This window comes from Mauremys reevesii, linkage group 6 (genome assembly GCF_016161935.1).
Source record: "Mauremys reevesii isolate NIE-2019 linkage group 6, ASM1616193v1, whole genome shotgun sequence".
In the NCBI taxonomy this organism is placed as follows: Eukaryota; Metazoa; Chordata; order Testudines; family Geoemydidae; genus Mauremys; species Mauremys reevesii.
The window spans coordinates 118,594,610-118,614,598 of NC_052628.1; the positions used below are offsets into that span (position 1 = coordinate 118,594,610).

General features: G+C 45.8%; 1 protein-coding gene across 6 annotated transcripts in view; it reads left to right on the forward strand.

The window, feature by feature from the left end:
• The window catches only part of PCGF3 (polycomb group ring finger 3), a 107,876-nt gene extending 88,581 nt beyond the window's left edge, over positions 1-19,295 (forward strand). For all 6 annotated transcript variants that reach the window (XM_039544370.1, XM_039544369.1, XM_039544373.1 and 3 more), the window contains 3 exons: positions 4,276-4,413; positions 12,635-12,715; positions 15,481-19,295. In XM_039544370.1, coding sequence (XP_039400304.1) covers positions 4,276-4,413; positions 12,635-12,715; positions 15,481-15,528 — 267 coding nt within the window. In that variant the 3' untranslated portion in view covers positions 15,529-19,295. The remainder of the gene's footprint in view (positions 1-4,275; positions 4,414-12,634; positions 12,716-15,480) is intronic.
• The last annotated feature ends 694 nt before the right edge of the window (positions 19,296-19,989 follow it).

Genomic DNA, 19,989 nt, shown 5'->3' on the forward strand with positions numbered 1-19,989 from the left:
TAACGGAAAGCCAAGGAATCAAATGGACGCTCATGGACTGGAGGACTCAAGCTATCCCACAGTTCCTGCAGTCTCTCTGAAAAGCATTTGCATTCTTGGCTGAGCTCCAAATGCTTCTAGGGTCAAACACAGTGTCTGCGGTGGGTCAGGGCATAGCTCGGCAATTTACGCCCCCCCCCCCACCCCCAGAAGTGAAAGGGAAAACAATCCTCTCTTGACTCTTTTACATGTCACCCTATCTTTACTGAATGCTGCAGATAGGCGCGATGCTGCAGCACTCAACACCAACATCCTTGCTCCCCCCCGCCATGGGTGGCTGATGGTGCAAAACGACTGGTACCCGTCCTCATCATCAGCCTATTGGCACATGGGGCAGTGCAAAAGGGCTGGTAACCATGCTGACTAGCATCCGTCAGGTCGATCAAGGGCGCCTGGCCCTAATTTTTCCTGGTAGATGGTGCAGTATGGCTGATAACCGTCCTCATCATAGCAACAGGGGGCTGAGCTCTGTCAGCCCCCACCCTTCATGTGTAAAAAAAAGATTCAATTGCCCCTGGACTAGCAGAGGGATGCTGGGCTCCTCTCCTCCACACGCCTTACTGTCCTGTCTGGACTATCATAGCAGCTGGAGGCTGCCTTCCACTCATTTCTCACTAACAAGTCAGTGTGTCTTATTCCTGCATTCTTTATTACTTCATCACACAAGTGGGGGGACAATGCTACAGTAGCCCAGGAAGGCTGGGGGAAGAACGGAATCAACAGGTGGGGTTGTTGCAGGAGCACCCCCTGTGAATAGCATACAGCTCATAATTTCTGCAGGATCTGACACAGTGCTCTCTGTGCTCTCTGATACAGTGGTTCTCTAGTACACTTGCCCATATTCTAGGCAGGACTGATTCTATTTTTAGATACCAAAAAGGAGGAATTGACTCAGGGAGTCATTCCCAATTTTGGCTTTTGCGCCCCTGGCTAAGAGCAGCCAGGGGCACTTATGACAGCAGCAAATGGTGCAAAACGACTGGTAGCCATGATCATCTTTTTACCAATTTATGGATTGGTAGATGGTGCAGTATGGCTGGTAACCATCTCTGCTGTCATGCAAAAGCAAAAGTATGGTGCTGTGTAGCGCTGCTGAATCGCCTCTGTCAGCGGCATCTAGTACACATACGGTGACAGTCACAAAAGGCAAAACAGGCTCCATGGTTGCCATGCTATGGCATCTGCCAGGGCAATCCAGGGAAAAAAGGCGCGAAATGCTTGTCTGCCGTTGCTTTCCCAGAGGAAGGAGTGACTGACGACATTTACCCAGAACCACCCGCGACAATGATTTTTGCCCCATCAGACACTGGGATCTCAACCTGGAAATTCCAAGGGGCGGGGGAGGCTGCGGGAACTATGGGATAGCTACGGAATAGCTACCCACAGTGCAATGCTCCAGAAGTCGATGCTAGCCTCGGACCGTGGACGCACACCACCGATTTAATGTGTTTAGTGTGGCCGCACGCACTCGATTTTATACAATCTGTTTTACAAAACCGGTTTATGCAAATTCGGAATAGTCCCGTAGTGTAGACGTACCCTATGAAGGGTTGGAAGGATGCTAGTAGGAGATGGTTAAACACCTTACCCACGTCTACCCCTTCTGGGTGGGGATTTAGTGCTTTTTACTGGGCAAAGTGGGAGTCCATGGAGCAGTCTGTAACTATACTTTTATCATGTGGCCAAGAGTGTCCCAAGCAAAGGATCTCCACACTTCCAGTCTTTGTGTAAGCAAGAGATGCTAGTTGATTAGTCTAATTTTAAGGTTATTAATACATTGAATAGACTGTCAGGAGCTGCTGAGCTTGCTTTGACTTGCTGCAAGTTCCGGAGACAGGCCTGGGGAGGCAAAAGGAAGCAACAAGGGAGGGGTTGTCTATTCCTCAGTTCTCCTGTGCAAAGCCCAGTGAGATGATGGATAGTTACCCTCTCCTGCATTCCTAAAGTTTGGTTGTTGCAAGAGGGCTTTGTGGGAGAATTTCGGGGAGGGTTCCCCTTCCTATACACCTGCTCAGGACTGCATGAGGAGACACTGTACCTCTTCTGACCCACAGCCAACTCCCTGGCAAACCTTAGGAGGGTCATATAGGGCCCAGCGCCATGAACCTCGGTAAGCTTTGCCAGTCCCCGGTGAGCATTAATAACTTCATGCAGGAATATGTGGAGCCGAAGGCTCATTTGTTAAGGGCCCTACCAAATTCACAGTCCATTTTGGTCAATTTCACGGTCATAGGATTTTATACATTGTAAATTTCATGATTTCAGCTATTTAAATCTGAAATTTCAAGGTGTTGTAATTTTAGGGGTCCTGACCCAAAAAGGAGGGGGGGGGGTTGCAAGGTCATTGTGGGGGTGTGTCTTTGTGGTACTGCTACTCTTACCCAGCAGCAATGCTGCCTTCAGAGCTGGGCAGCTGGAGAGCGGCAGCTGCTGGCTGGGAGCCCAGCTCTGAAGGCAGAGCTGCCGTCAGCAGTAGTGCAGAAGTAAGGATGGCATGGTATGATATTGCCACCCTTACTTCTGCACTGCTGCTGGCAGGGCGCTGGCTTCAGAGCTGGGCACCTGGCCAACAGCTACCACTCTCTCGCCACCCAGCTCTGAAGGCAGTGCAGAAATAAGGGTGGCAATGCTGCACTCTTCCCTCCCCCCCCCCCAATAACCCTGTGAACCCTCCTGCAAGTCCGTTTTGGGCCAGGACCCCCAATTTGAGAAATGCTGGTCTCCCCTGTGAAATCTGTATAGTATAGGGTAAAAGCACACAAGACCAGATTTCATGGTCTATGATGCATTTTTCATGGCTGTGAATTTGGTAAGCCCTACTGATTTGGGATGGGGACCCTGATAAGTTGCCTAATGTGGTGTGGGGTTTGGTGACAAACCACTAAGATATCTTTTTTTGGGGGGGGATATCACTTTGCTAAGTGGAGCTCTGTTGCCATGCACCACCTTCTCTGAAAGTCATGAAGATTGCCCCCTGTACTGCTTTTCATGTTTCCGACAGTGCAGTGTTCTTCAGTCTCAGGTTAGGATTAGTTAAAAATTAAACTGTAATATGAAAGTACCTTGTTACTGTTTAGTGCCTGTTAGTAAGGCTATGATTTTGGGACAGCTGTCAGTGTTCATGGTAATCTTAAATTTGAATAAAGTTAGTTAACCCTGCAGCAGCGGCTTCCTTCCCTTCCAAATATTGCAATCTGGCCCATATGGCTGCAAGACCACTCAGGCGTGGTGCGTCCACCCCATGTAGATGGTGACGGGGTGGATGTGCCAGATCTGAGTGGGGCTGTGAGCATGTGGGCCAGGTCACAATGCCCGGACCAACAAACTTGGCCTAGCCTTGTGGGATAGGAGCTGCCACTGGGGTGAGTGCGGAGAGAGCTTGCTGTCCAAGCCACCCCACGTCCCCGTGGGCCATCTGCTTTCCCCCATTTCTGTGACATAGGCTTTTTTCCCCCTGCACCCCTGTCATGACATTTATTAAAATTTCCATGAAAAAATTATAGCCTAACCTATCAGTAATTTGAGCAAAAATCTTTTGGTGTTTTACTAGCTTTCTTTTGATTTTTTTTATCTGTTTTCTTGTAACACCTTTAAATCTCAGATAAAATAACTTTCAAGTTGATGATCCTTTTTAAACCATGCATGTAATCTGAGTATACATTAACGTGGCCTTTAAAGTTATATAAAGATGACACTGTAAACAGTCATTGAAAAAGTGAAGGTGGTTTTCACACTGTACACTTGTTACAGTGTGTACACCTTTGGTTTGTGGTTTGACCTGGACTGCTCCTGAGTTAGTCAGAATGACCTCTAAAATGTACAGATTAGCGGCTGTCAACTTCTATCCACTTCTGTCTATTAATTTCCACTACATGCATCCGACGAAGTGGGTATTCACCCACGAAAGCTCATGCTCCAATACGTCTGCTAGTCTATAAGGTGCCACAGGACTCCTTGCTGCTTTTACAAATCCAGACTAACACGGCTACCCCTCTGATAACTTCTATCCAGACATTTAAAAGTTAAGTGAAGTGTAACTGTAAGATGACAAGTTATAGACCGACCACTCCTTTGCTTTTAAGTGAAGTGACAGTGAACGTTTGATTGCAAAGATGTTTAATTTTTAAGTTTTGACCTTATTTTGCTAGACCAATGAAGGCTGCCTATAGAATGCATAATCAGGATTGCAGGAAATCCTGTTAACCAATTCTGGGTTGTGTTTGCTTTTCCCTGAAGGTAAGCATCTGCTTGGAATGCAATAGCAGCAAATTGCGTGGATTGAAACGAAAATGGATCCGCTGCTCAGCACAAGCAACAGTCTTACATCTAAAGAAGTTCATTGCCAAAAAACTTAACCTTTCTTCTTTTAATGAGGTAATATTTTAACATAAGAGGAAAATCACACTGTAAATAAGCTTGTAGCAAGTGTATGAAGCTCATTTTTTAAAAGCAAAGCTTTTCCTTGTAATCTTGTTCTTAGAGAGAACTGAACAAACCACTTTTCAGGTAAAATGTGATTATTGAAGTAGGACTTAAATAGCTTTTTCATCTGAGCTGGATCTAGGCAAATCTGTCAGCCTTTTTATAAAAATAAAAAGGTAAAATATGAATGTTGAAGCACTTACCTTTTTCCTTCCCCACCTTAATCCTCTGGGGTTTCAGCCCTTGTTGGTTCTTGGGCTAGTAGTATGAGCCACATGGCTTGTCTAATACCTTAACTCCTCTTTTTCCACATCCAGTTTTAAATGATTGTCATTAAAGTAAGCTTTGGCATAGTCTTCCATTAGTGTTATATGTTTATCTGATCATGTGTGTAAGAGAAAATGGAGAATTTCACCCAGTGTATAGGGCCAGTGCTAGGCCTATCCACCACTGAAGTCTTTTTTTAAGACATATAGCTTAAATGGTCCATAGCCCTTGTGTTGCTGTTACGCACAAGGATGAATTTCACCCAAAGTATAGGGTCAGCATGTATCCAACGTAATCTGGAGGGACTGTTGGTCGTGCTCCTATGCTTCCTTGCAGGTTGATCATGCTTCCAAAGTGGAAAAACTAGGAGACTGTGGGTCACTGGGAAGCCATTTGGTGGGGGGAAAGAGAGGTGAATGAAGAAGTAGGAAGAAAAAGGGGGTCGTCATCTTCCCTCTGACCTCCCCCATTTCAGATTGTAAAACTAGGATACATTATTATGAAGGGCAGCGTCCCTATAAACAGTCCTATCCTCTCCTCACACAATCTAGTACAGGGTTTCTCAAACGCTTGTACTGGTGACCCCTTTCACATAGCAAGCCTCTGAATACGACCCCTCCCCCCCATATCAATTAAAAACACTTTTTAATGTATTTAATATCATTATAAATACTGGAGGCAAAGTGGGGTTTGGGGTGAAGGCTGACAGCTCGTGACCCATGTAATAGCCTCATGACCCCCTGAGGGGTCCCAACCCCCAGTTTGAGAACCCCATATCTAGTACTTACTCTACCATGTCCTGCCCAACGGACATGCCACCAGTTCATTCACAGCCTCATTCCCAATTGAGTGTTGCCTTGGTATTCAGCCCTGCCAACTCCTTATCTGCTTCCCAGCTCAGAACCTCCTTTCTGCTCAGAAATACCCCTGTCCCCACTTACACACCTCTCTCTCCTCTTCCTACCTAACCTCTCCACAGCTCTGAAACATCCTCTCCCATGCTCAGAATACAACCTACAAAAACAGCCAGCCTTTCAGACTCTGAAGCCTTCCCCTTCCTACCTGACCACAACCACAATCACCCACTCCTAGCACCAACCAGCATGTAATCTACCGACCTACCTCTATTCGAAATTATTGTGAAGGCTACTTTTACTTAAAATAGAAATTGTCATGTGAAACAGCTTCACTTCTTCATGTATATAACAAGAGAAGACCACCTGTACCCTTGTTACGGTCACCAATTAAAAATCTTATTTGAGTAGTGTGAAGGAACATGCTTAATTTTATTGGCTCTTAATTGTATGTATAAGTGGTTTTTTCCCCTGTGTGGTCGCATGGAGTAGTTCTTCGAGTCATTGCTCATGTGTATTCCACAATAGGTGTGCGTACTTGCCACGTGCACCGGTGCCGGAAGTTTTCCCTTAGTAGTACTCGTACTGGGAGAGCACCGCGGCAACCCTTGGAGTGCGCTCCCCCAACCCTCAGTTCCTTCTTGCCGCCAGTGAAGGTAGTTGGAACTTTGTGCTCCAGCTCTGCTGCAGCCTTTCTACTCGTCCTTAGTAGTACCGTTTGTGGAATTGTTTCTTCAGTTGTTAGAGTGGGCTCGGGGCATGCCCCGTACCTTAGGCTTCAAGTCGTGCAACTCCTGTCGCCATTCTATGCCTAGGAGTGACCCGCACACTGAGTGTCTCCACTGTTTGGGTGAGACTCACATCAGTGAACGTTGTAAGATCTGCAGATCATTCAAGCCGCGGATCAAGGAGAGAGACATTAGACTCCGTGCTCTCTTGATGGAATCGGTGTTGGCCCCAACTTCGGCGTGCCGGGCAGACTTGGCTCCTGCTGCTGCTCCGTCGGTATGTAGCAAGGCACCCTCTACTAGCCGGCACCGTTCCCCCTCCAAGAAGCAGGGAAAGGGCCCTACCTTGTAGCGGCACCGAGGCAAGGAAAGAGGGGAGGCTGGTCTCGCGTTGGGCAGCCCAGGGTCCCCCCAGGGCTCAAGGCCTCCGACTTGTGTTGAGCGGAGCAGCCCGGCGCCATCCATGTGCACATCTCCACTGGTACGGATGCTGTCGATGCCAGAGGCGATGCAGGCTGCAAAAGACATGAGTCTCTCGGTTCCTGGCGCACAACCGGTGATGGGTCCCCGGTCCTGGGGCAGACCCCCATTGGTGGCCCATCAAACCTCTCCTGCGGGTCGCAGTTCCCACTCTGAGGACCATTCCCCGCACCGTTCAGCACGCAGCGACCAGTCATCCTGCAGCTCACGCCCTTCCTTGACGCCGACCAGACCGTCTCGGTCATGACCTGGATGGGAGTTTCGGGGACCCTCTACGCTGCCTGCCAGCAAGCATTGGCATCGAGAGAGGTGCCGGAAATGTTTCCCTTCGTGGCGCGACTACTGCAGCCGGTCTCGACAGGATAGACATTGTCGTTCTTGTTCCAGTTCCCGCTCAACTAGACGTCGCGCTCGAGATTCCCCTGCTGCCGTCATGGGTACTGAAGCAGCTCTTCGGGCGGGTACCGTTCCTCAGCTTCGAGTTCCAGGTCCCAAGGGAGGTGGCATCGCAGGCACCGCCGCTCATACCGTTCCTGTGAGACCGTGCACTCGATGGTGATCTCAGCCTCGGCACCCAGCCACCCATTGGCCCGCGTGGCTCAGCCAGGACAGCTACCGCCAACGGGCCCTCAGCCGGGTCAGTGGCAGGGACAGTGGTGCCAGTGGGCACCATGGCTGCCGATGCCCGCCCAGATGGGGTCCTGCTCGGTTGTTGGAGCGTTTCAGGCTCCATCAGCCTCGTCCAGCCGTCTGAGACAGATTGACGGGCCACAAGTCAGCGGACCCGCACCTGAACTCTGATCTGGGACTCAACCCCCCGGTACCGACCGAGGCCCATGGCTCTGCGCTGGCTCTTTCCTGGCACCAGACGACACCATAACGGTGCCTCTGCCACCAAGCCCTCAGGAGGATTTTAAGGCACACCAAGACCTGCTAAAGCAAGTGGCATCCAGCCTTCAGCTGCAGGCTGAGGAAATGGAGGGACCCTCCGATTCCCTCTTTAATGTGTTGTCCCCCTCAGCACCGGGCTACGTGGTTCTGCCCCTGCACCAGGGCGTAGCCAACATTTCCAACATCCTGTGGCAAACTCCCACCTCCTTGGCCCCAATCTCCAAGAAGGCTGAAAGGAAGTGCCCACCAAGGACCATGAGTAACTCTATTCCCACCCAGCACCTAACTCATTTGTGGTAGAGTTGGTAAACCACAGAGAGTGTCAGGGCCAACCCGCATCTACCCCCAAGAATAAGGATGCCAAATGACTGAACTCCTTTGGTAGAAAGATTTATTCCTCGGCAAGTTTCCAGCTCAGGGTAGCCAACCACCCAGCCTTACTGAGCAGATATGACTTTAACCTATGGGAGTTCCTGCCTAAGTTTGAGCCTCTCCTCCCAGACCAGGACAGGAAGGACTTTAAGGCGCTAGTAGAAGAGGGGGCGGCGGCAGCAAAAGCGGCCCTGCAAGCCGCATCGGATGCAGGCGACACTGCAGCCTGCTCAATGGCTTTGGCGATCTCCATGCGCAGGGCATCGTGGCTCCTTCTGTCTGGACTGTCGACGGAGGCCCAATCCCTTATGCAGGACCTCCTGTTTGATGGGAAGGTGCCCTTCGCAGACCAGACGGATGTCAGGCTGCATGGGATGAAGGATTCCCGCACCACCCTGCAGACCTTGGGCCTCTACGACCGTCCAGCTAAGGATAAGGCCAAACCACAACCGCCAGCTCAACCTGGGAGGAGCAGATATGAGCCCCTGTATAAGAGACCGAGAGACCAAAAATGCCAGTCTCAGTGACAGTCCCGCTCCACCCTGCAGCCTGGGCCTGCTAAGGGCAAGAGGCAGGGAAAGAGGCGGTTTTGACTCTTTGCAGGGGGCACCGGGCCAGTTGTCAGGGAGACCTCCCCCCCAATTAATAAAGTGTGTGTTCTGCAACCGTTTGCCTTCTGCGTGGCGTGGTCCTGTATCACATTGGACCAGTGGGTCCTCAGCACCATTTCCCAGGGCTACAGGTTGCAGTTCACGTCACCCCCTCCAAACCACCCGCCCTCCCCTGTATGCCCCAGGGACCCGGAGCCTACCCACCTCTTAGGGCAGGAGGGGGACCGTCTCCTGCACCTGGGGGTGGTGGAAAGAGTATCGGTAGAATTCCTGGGTAAGGGATTCTACTCCCAGTACTTCCTGATCCCAAGGCCAAAGGGGGCCTCAGGCCCATCCTGCACCTGTGGAGCCTAAACCATTTTCTAGCCCGCTCCTTGTTCCGCATGGTATCTTTGGCCTCTGTTATCCCCTCCCTGGACCCGGGGGACTGGTATGCTCTCCTGGACCTCTAGGATGCGTACTTTCACATCCATGTTTTTGAGGGGCACAGGCGCTTCTTCAGCTTCCTAGGACCACTACCAGTTTGCGGTCCTTCCGTTTGGCCTATCCATGGCACCCAGGGTTTTCACAAAGTGTATGGCTGTGGTAGTGGCCTACCTCAGGCGGGAGCGGGTACAGATCTTTTCTTGCTGGACGACTGGCTTCTCAAGGGAGACTCTCATTCTGAGGTAAAGATCCACGTGAAGCTGCTTGTGTCGACGTGCGCCGGTCTCGGCCTAGTGGTGAATGAAACCAAATCAACCGTAGTTCCAGTTCAGTGCATAGAGTTCATTGGGGCACTGCTGGACTGCTCAAGGGCCACAGCCGCTCTTCCCCTGGACAGGTTCAAGGCCCTAAGAGATCTCATCACCTCGGTCACGGCTTTCCTGGTGACAACGGCAAGGGCGTGCCTTCGAATTCTAGGGCACATGGCAGCATGTACATACGTGGTCCGCCATGCCAGGCACCGAATGAGGCCCCTCCAACTCTGGCTAGCCTCCCAATTCTCCCAGGCCCGGGACGGGCTAGACAAGGTTCTCATGGTTCTGTCCCCCGATACTGGCTTCCCTTCAATGGTGGTCTTACCCAGGCAACATGCTGCAAGGGGTTCCCTTTCGGGATGTCAACCCGTCTATGGACCTGGTGACCGATGCGTCAGGCCTGGGTTGGGGAGCCCACATGGAACGTGCAACCTCAGGGGACGTGTTTGATCCCGGACTTGTCCCTTCACATAATTGTCAAAGAGGTCAGGGCAGTACGGTTGGTGTGCGTGGCCTTCCACGCGCACCTTCGTGGCAAGGTGGTCAGGGTCCTCACGGACAACACCGCCACCATGTACTACATCAACAGGCAAGGCGGGACTCGCTCCCTAGCCCTCTGCCGGGAAGCCCTGAGCCTATGGGAGTTCTGTATAACCCATGATATCTCCCTGAGGGCCGTACACCTCCCAGGCGACTGCAATATGCAAGCGGATCACCTCAGCAGTTTTCTCCTCCCAGTATGAGTAGTCGCTCCACTTGGAGGTCGCTCACCGGCTCTTCCGAGAGTGGAGAGTTCCCCAGATCGACGTCTTTGCATCCCGCCAGAACTGGCGTTGCCCCCAGTTCTGCTCCAGGGGAGGAGTGGGGAAGGGCGTGATCTCCAATGCGTTCCTCCTGCATTGGTCGGGCCAGCTCCTTTACGCTTTCCCACCGTTCCCCCTCATTGACAAAGTCCTGCAGAAAGTAAAGGCAGACAAAGCGAAAGTCATCCTCATAGCCCCAGTGTGGGCCCGCCAACAGTGGTACGGGACCCTCCTTTGCCTCTTGGCGCCCCCCCATCCCGAGGATGCTGCCGCCTTTCCCGGACCTCCTCTCCCAGGATGGGGGGCTGCCTCCTCCATCCTCACCTAGCAGCACTCCATCTGACAGTGTGGTTGCTTCGTAGCTAGATGAGGAGGAGGGCAGATGTTTGAAGCAGGTAAGGCGGGTCCTCCTGGAAAGTAGGAAACTGTCCACACGCCGGACGTACATGGTGAAGTGGTCCAGGTTCTCCAAGTGGGTAAGTGAGTGGGGAGTCTCCCCTTCCTCTGTGCCTCTCCAGCTTATCCTGGACTAGCTCCTGTCCCTTAGAACCCAAGGACTGGCACCCGCCTCTGTCGGGGTACACCTGGCGGCATATCGGCCTTCCACCCGCCAGTGCAAGGGCACGCAGTCTTCTCCCATTCTATGACCTCCCGTTCCCTTAGGGGCCTTGACCGCTCATTCCCGTATGCTAGGCCCCCCCCGTGCCGCAATGGGACCTGAACCTGGTTTTGTCCCCACTCACGGGTCCTCCCTTTGAACCCCCGGCCACGTGTTCCTGGTCTCACCTCTCATGGAAGGTAGCCTTTCTTGTGGCAATGACGTCAGCCCGCCATGTCTCCGAACTCAGGGCCTTGACCTAGGGAACCCCCCTATATGGTCTTCCACAGGGATACAGTCCAGCTTCGCCCACACCCGGCATTCTTCCTGAAGGTTGTCTCCGCCTTCCATATGGATCAGGGCATCTTTCTCCCCGTGCTCTGTCCTAAGCCCCATTCCTCCACACGCTCGATGTACGTAGAGCGCTGACCTTTTACTTGGATCAGACCAAACCATTCTGGAAATCCTCGCAGCTTTTGTTGCCTCAGCTGAGCGGGTGAAGGGGCAACCAATCTCCACCCAGCATCTTTCCCACTGGATTACCTTGTGTCTACGCAAGTGCTATGATCTGGCAGGGGTTCCCCCACCACCGATCGTTAACACACTCAACGAGGGCTCAGGCCTCATCAGCTGCCTACATAGCCCATGTCCCTATCCAAGACATTTGTAGGGTGGCCACTTGGGCCTCAGTTCACATGTTCACTTCGCATTATGCGATCATCTCCCAAACTAGGGATGACACTGGGTTTGGCAGAGCGGTACTCCATCCCAGGCTATCGTGAACTCCTACCCACCTCCAACAGATATTGCTTGGAATCACCTACTGTGGTATACACATGGGCAATCGAAGAAGAAAGGACAGTTACTGTTCCGTAACTGGCATTCTTCGAGATTTGTTGCTCATGTCTATTCCTCACCCCGCCCTCCTTCCCCACTGTCGGAGTTGTCCGGCAAGAAGGAACCAAGGGTGGAGGGAGCGCGCAGTCCCCCTTATAGCGTGATATACAGGTGCCATTCCAGGGGTCGCGGCGGTGCTACCCCAATACGGGTACTGCTAAGGGAAAAACTTCCGGCACCAGTGCATGTGGCGAGCACGCACACCTACTGTGGAATACACCTGAGCAACACATCTCGAAGAACGCCAGTTACGGAACAGGTAACTGTCCTTTCTCACAAAGGGAAGTTGCATCCCTGTCCCAAGTGAAGAATAGACTTAAGGACTCAAGTAATTACACACTTAAATTATCTAAATTATCACAGAGACTCTTACTGGTTCTAACACCTTTTTACTAAAATGTTAGTTTTCAAATCTGCAAAAAGCTACTGTAGCCAATGTTAATTTATATAAAACGCCGTCCCTGTGAGGGAGAGACCAGCCATTAAAAATAGGGCTTACATCCCAGGTTGTCATCTGCCATATAATGCCTAGAGAGACAAGGCGGGTGAGGGAATATCTTTTATGGCAACTGTTGGTGAGAAAGACAAGCTTTCGACCTCACACAGAGCTCTTCTTGAGCTGTGTCACTCTGAGTACAAGGTGGAACAGATTGTTTAGCATGAGTAGTTAACACACATTTCAAGGGACCATTCAAGGTGAAAGCTCAAAAGCTCGTGTCTCTCACCAACAGAAGTTGGTTCAATAAAAGATATTAACCCACCCACCTTGTGTCTCCAACTCCCACACTATGGCAAGGGTTAGGATTTTTCCATTGTCTTCAGATGATTCTGGACATGTTTAACATGACTTTTATCCATGTGCATTGTCTTGTCTCAGAAGTGTGTTCGATGTGTCCCTTAATGAATTTAAGTCTCTCTTCCTTTTCAATCAGCTGGATATATTATGCAATGAAGAAATTCTTGGCAAGGACCATACGCTCAAATTTGTAGTTGTCACTAGATGGAGATTTAAGGTAGGCCACAACTGCTTTTTCATGAATTCACTGATATTTAGAATTAAAATTAAGTCATTAATCTGGTTATAGAACAGAGTTCATAAAGTATCTGTCGTACACAGTTTTATACCTGCAGTAACTTTTAAAACTGGCTAAAAAATTGGTTAAAAGTCCATCCTGGTTCAGGGGCAAAGTGAAGGCAACAATTAGAAATAAAAAACAATATATAACAACTGGGGAAAAAGGGGAAGTAGATAGTTATGAATATAAATTAGTAGTTATGAAGTGTAAAAAATTGGAAAGGGAACGCTAAAGACAACAGGAAAATATCCATGGCTGGCAAGGCTAAGGACAGTAGGTTTTTCAGATAAATCAGGAAAAAGAGAAAGTCTAACAGTGATATAGCCTCTTTACTACATGGAGCTGGTGCAAATGTTAATGCAGAAAAGGTAAAAGTGATCAATGTGTAGTTCTGTATTTGGAAAGAAGCAAGATGATATACTTGTGTTATGTGACGATGATGAACTACTTTTCAGTCCATTAGGAATTGAGGACATTAAGGATGCTAGGGATGATGATAATAATTAGCTCTTATATAGTGCTTTTTTATCAGTAGATCTCAGTGGTTTACAAATCAGATAAGAAACATTATCCCCATTTTACAGACAGGGAAACCGAGGCACATGAAGTGACTTACCAAAGGTCATCCAGCAGGCCCAGATAATGTGCACCCAAGAGCCCTAAAAGGGTTGGTTCAGGACATCTCTGGATTGCTGGTGCTGTTTATTATTTATATGACCATAGCACCTAGGAGTCCTTGGAATAATGGGGAAATTCCAGAAGATGGGAAGAGTTTCTCCACAACTGGAGATGGGACACTGGGTGGTTGGCCATTGCTCTGAGGTGGTTCAGACAGTTCTTTCTCGATGCCCAGCTGGTGTCTTGCTCACATACTGATCGCTAGATTTGGGGATGGGAAAGAATCATAGAATCTCAGGGTTGGAAGGGACCTCAGGAGGTCATCTAGTCCAACCCCCTAGGTCAGATTGGCTGGGACTTGGGTTTTTTTTTGCCTTCCTCTGCAGCAGGATGTGGTTTGCCTGCTGGGATCATCTGGGAATGACTCACCAAATCCATTCCCTGTCATTGCAGAGGCTTCAGGCATTGGTGGCACCTTGGTTTCTCATGTTCTCTCCCTGTGACACACAGTAGTTTAGTTTCCTGAGGTCTGGAATGCTTTGGTCTAACTAAAGTCTTTGGCCTTAATAGAAAAAGGTGAAAACTAATGGCCTGTGGTATGCAGGAGGTCAGACTAAAAGATCTCATGGTCCCTTCTGGCCTGAAACTATGCATATGGGCACAACATTAGCAAAGGGCAAGCAGGATGACGTGAGTAAATAGCCTGACATCAATCCCAGGCAAAATAATGGAGAAGCTGATACAGGATTCAAACAATATAGAACTAAAGGATGGGCAAATAATTAATGCCAGCCAACATGGTTTTATGGAAAATGTCTTGTTAAGCCTGATTTTGTTTTTTGACAATTACAGATTTGGTTAATAAAGGTAGTTGCGTAGATGTAATATTCTTACACTTTTGTAAGGGGTTCAACTTAGTACTACACAGCATTCTGGTTTTAAAAATTAGAACTATACAATATCAATAAAATACCCATAAATAGATTAGTTGACTGACTAAGTAATGGTCAATAGGGAATACTCATTGAGTGAGATGTTTTTAGTGGGGTTCCCCAGTGATCAGTGCTAGACCTATGCTATTTGGTATTTTTTATCAACGAACTGCAAGTGAATATAAAATTATTGCAGATAAAATTTGCAGATGACACACAGATTGGCCAGGTGCTAAATAAAGATGAGGCCAGGGCAGTCGTGCAGAATGATCTAGATCGCTTGCTAAGCTGGGCCCGTTCAAACAAATTATATTTGCCAAAGGCAGTGTGATACATCTAGGAAGAGGGAATGCAGGCCAGACCTACAGAATGGGGGACTGTATCTTAGACAGCAGTAACTCTGAAAATGATTATGGGGTCATAGTGGCGGACAAGCAGCTCAGCGTGTGCTCCAAATATAATACTGTGGATGTGATCCTTGGCCATATAAAAAGGGGAGTAATGAACTGGAATAGCGAAATACTTCTATATGTGGCATCGGTGAGACCAATACTGGAATACTGGGTCCAATTCTAGTGTCTACCTTTTAAAAAAGATGTTGAAAAATTGGAGAGGGTGAAGAGAAAAGCTATTAAAATGATTTGAAGGTTGGAAAAATACCTTATGGTGAGACTTAAAGCTCAATCTGTTTAGCTTATCAAAAATAATATTGATAGGTAATTTGATTATAGTGTAAAAGTACCTTCATGGGTAGAAATTGCTGAGTACTAAAAGGCTTTCTAAGCTAGCAGAGAATGACATAATAAGAAGTAGTGGCTGGAAGTTGGTCAGACACATTCAAATTAGAAAAATAAGACAAATTTTTAGCAGTGAAGGTAGTTACCTTGGTAGTTTGTTCTAAAGGTTGAGTGGTGGATTCACCATCTCTTCTCTTCAAAGCAGACTGGATGTTGTAGTTAGGCTCAATGTACAGCTAACTGGGTGAACTTCTGTGATCTGTTATACATAAAGTCAGACTAGATGATACATGGTCAGTCCCTTCTGGCCTTAAAATATAAATCAATAACATATTTTGATAAGTTGATTACCTATCACATAGGAGGATTCATTTTGCTTTTGCTTCTTAAATTAGCTCATTATTTTATCTTGCAGAAAGCACCTCTCCTGCTACATTACAGACCCAAAATGGACTTGCTGTAAGAGACCTTTATTGTCCTTCTGGACAGCGTTTTTTGCAGAGACTATCATCAGGCACCTTCTTAGTGCATCACTTAACTCACATCTGACACGAACCAGCAGAATTTTTTGGAAGACTGTAGTGCTCTCACAGCCAACCAACCTTCTGAATATTTCTTCTGGGGACGTGTTGCCCAGATTTCTGGACAGAAAATATTTATACTTTTTTTGTACGAAATAAATAAATCACAAGAGGACACTACCAGCACTAAGTTTACAGATCCTGAAAACACTTCACAGTTCCATGTAGCTCAACTTGATTCATCTCTTTGCTGCAGTTACGCAAATATAAGTTAAAATGTTGTGGGGGTGATTTAAAAGGTTGGTTTTGACACCAAAATTACCTTTAGTTACTTTCCATCTTTTGAAACTTCTGAAGCTTATTTTGATCTATTCTGCAAGGTGTTCCTGTCTTACATAGTATGCCTCAGTTACTTTGGCTTTCATTGAGCCCTTTGAAGAGCATTGAACGTACCTTATGATTATAGAGACTGGTGATATTTATGCTGCATTAAAAACTTCCTAAAAATCTAGGCATCTGAAAACTCCATGAGTTTCACACAATGCTTGATCTCATTTTATATTTCATTCATGTTTTGGCATCCCCTGCATGTTTTGATGAGGCTAATGAAAATGCATTTACTTTTTTAACATGGCTCAATATTTTGCTGTGGCATAAATTGCATCCGATCATAACACAAGAGTACTCAAAGTGCTAAATTTGTGAATTTTAAGGTAGACTTGTCTTTATACAGTAGAGGCTTGCAGAAATCTTTTTTTTTTCTTTAGGGAGAGTGGGGTTTTTGTTGTTGTTTGTTTTTTTGCTAAATTTGTAACTAGTGGTTAAAGCATTTTTATTTTGGGAAACATACCCCATAGAAAATTACACAAGTTTCCATGTCACTGGTTTAAAAATTCAGCTGTTAATTACTGACCAGTTCTAGATTTCCTTTAATGGTTTCCTTAAGAAGCTATTGTTTTCTTTAGTGCAATCATTGGCTATCTTGGAGGTCAGATTAGATCGTAGCGGCACCTTCTGGTCTTAAAATCTATTAATCTAGCTTTTGTGTTCAGCCTTGAGAGATGCCGGACGCTACTCTATGTATGTCATCAAGTCCACGCTCAGATAATGCTTAGTGGGGTGTTAACTTAAAAAAAAAAAAAAATTTGAAAGCATCTTAAAAAAACTGTTAATACTGGTTGAAAGTGATTTCTGCAAGCGATATACTGTATAACATATAATAAAAATATGAAATGTTAAAATGTTTGACTGGCACAGGGATTGTAAGATACTGAAAAGAGGGTGTGCAGTATGACACACTGGCAGCTGGAGGTTATTACTTTCTTTTTAAATGCTCAGGAGGGAAAGAGCATGAAAACACCAGTTTTGTATACATATTATTAAACCCTTGTATTCCTCCATAAGGCAAATGTCACTGGCTAACATAAGCATTATGCCTGTTGGCACCACCCTACTCCATCCAGTTGTGCTCCTTTGCCCTGCAAAAAATCATTATTTAAAATTAGATTCAACATCAGGAAGTAAATCATGAAAAATACTGGCTTATCCAAACATGTACATTCTCTTTTCTCCTGATTCTGAAAGAAATCCACCTCCTCCCCAAAACATCATGTTCCTGTGTGCCTCCTTACACATTCTTAGCTGGAGCCTTCCATTCCTCCATTTGTCTCCTCCCTTAGCTTTCCTACTGCCACATTTGTGAGAGGGAACACAGTCTCACCTATATATATTTCAAAACAGCATTATAAAGCTGCATTCTTTTATTTTTATTCATAATCATAGAGGTGAATGAGGAGGAAATCAGAATGGGTGCAAACGGAGAAACAAGGGAAATCTACTGGACTAGTAGGAGTGCCCTCTCTGCAAATCTAGGGCATGAGAGATGTAAATGTACTGAGGGCTCGTTGGGCCAGGCAGGATGACTTCACATCTAGGCCTGGAGTATTTCAGCATTGGAGGGGGGAGGAATAGAATTTGGCTCTAGTTTGGTCTTTCTGTTCGTGTATGCACCTATCTACAGTTCTGCTTTTATCTACAAATAACTTGAAGAAAAAAATAGTGTCGGAAGAGGAACGGGGAGACTTCAGTAGTTTAGTTTTAGCAACTGGCCCTTTGTGAGCTTTTCACAAAATGAACCTAGGTGATGTGACCCTATACATCAATTGATTTACCAGGACTTTGTGGACCTGTTAATCAGTTGTCCGCATTGTGGGGTGTGTAAGGGAACTTCAGCCAAGTGACCCTATCCTAATCAATCTGATTCATTTGCATCTAAGGGTTTAATAAATATATATACACAATGTGTCTACCTCAGAATATGCACTACAGCAGCATTTTGTAAAACCAGATGTTACTGCAGTGCCACTGAAGTACATCAGAATTTGAATATTTTCCTGTGTAATAAAACTGAGGAGCGATTAAACGGTATGAACATGCACATTCAAAAAACCCTCTGCCATTCAGTTCTAACTCTCACTGTAGCAATCTACAGTACAGAATATATATTTGTAAGTTTGTAGCTATCTTTGGAATCACTTGAATTTGCTATGGTGCTATATCAATATATTTAAATATCAGTTGATATCTGTATAGATACATAAATCTGAAGCCTGTATTAATACCAACAGCTGGTTATAGCTCATAATTGTGTGCAACTCTGCTTTTTTAAATGTATTAACCTGATAAAACCTCAGTGGTAAAAATACCTATTTTTCTAAATTGCATCATGTCAGAATATCTTCACTACAGAAACTATTTCCCATAGGGGTTTGCTGCACCAGTTGGTTTGATTTTAGCTTTGTAGAAAGAGTAACATCCAATTAAATTCAACAGTCAGTGTGAGACCTTAAGTATTCTATTTCTGAAATTTCTGTTTTACTTCTGTGAAGCTTAAGAGACAGTTGATTTAATGTCAAAACTATATTGGGGAAAAATAACTATTGATTTTTTTTTAATATTGTTTAATGTCTGAAAGCCAGGCTCAGCTTAGATATCTCTTGGTCCTGCTTGGTCATGTTCAGTTTATTTTGGTTTTAGTGAAGATGGAGTTACTGTGAAGTAGTTTTCACAACTGCTTACGCTGGTAAGTAATTGCAGTACAAGTATCTTGTTGCATTATCCTCAGCAGCAATGAGACTAATTACCCAGGCTCATAGTCTCACTAGATATAGTTTTCATTTAAAATAGATAATTCAGATAGAATATATAATATTGAATTTAAATAAGATTTGGGGGTTTTAAAAAAAATTAACTTTATAAAATTATTTATTCTATTTTAAGCCTTCTATCTTATTTTACCATCCAAGTATTTTGGTTTCAATGGTCCAGCTTTATTTACGGGCATATAAAATGAAATTGTGAGATGTTTTTACAAGCTTCTTCCTTTTACTTTGAGTTTGAGTAGTTTTTATTTGTTTTTTGTATGGATAAAGAGCATTACTTATGCTTTTGTGCAATAGGTTTGAAACATGCATTTATAAGGCATATGTTTAAATTGTAAATGTAGCATCTACTTACCGCTAAATTGAGAAGGAATGTAGGTGGGATTTTTAAAATGTACATTCAAATGGGTTTTTGTTGTTTTTTTTTATTTTTTATTTTTGGGTTTTTTTAATTATTATTCTGAAGTGAAGTTTGGGGTTTTAAAATTGTGTGTAAGTGCAAGAACTACCTGTCAGCAATATTTTAAAATAAATGATCTGGCAAGAAACATTAATGTGAATTGTGGAAGCAATCTGCAAGACTTGCAGCCTATCCGAAATTGTTTTTGTGCCATTGTTACGTCTGGTATCTTTGTGTACCATCTAACCTGGGAATATTTATTTTTTATTGGTTGTGCAATACTACACACAACACTATAACCTCTGGGGATATGGGACCATATGAAATATCAGACTACAACTATGATGGTGCTATTTTTTCCAATAGGCTCTGAGCCTTTGAAAGCTTATCTGGCTCTATTGTCTTCATAACAGCATAATTAGTCTTAGGAGAGTCATTGGACTCTCCCCCCCGCCCCCCCAATGAATGGTAAATGTAGAGGTATAGCTACCCTGTTTTACAATTATTTGAATCTTACCATTGAGATAAGTGTAATAGGAAAAAGCCAACCAGTTTGTACATCAACAGATGAGTCTTTGATAAATTTATATTGTAATCTGTACTTAAGAAATGCATTTAATGCAGACAGCTTAAACTGTACTCTACAGAAAAATCCAGTTTCTGTATTTCCTCAGGTAATCACTTCAGTTCGGATGCTTCACTGGAAGTTTTAAAGCAACCTACATATTTGTTCCTCTGCTTCAAAATTAAAGAAAAGAAAAAATCCCGTCGTATAGGCTAGAATTTTTGCGTAACTTAACTATACTTAACTATAATGGAGAGGTTCACTTAACATTTCCTTA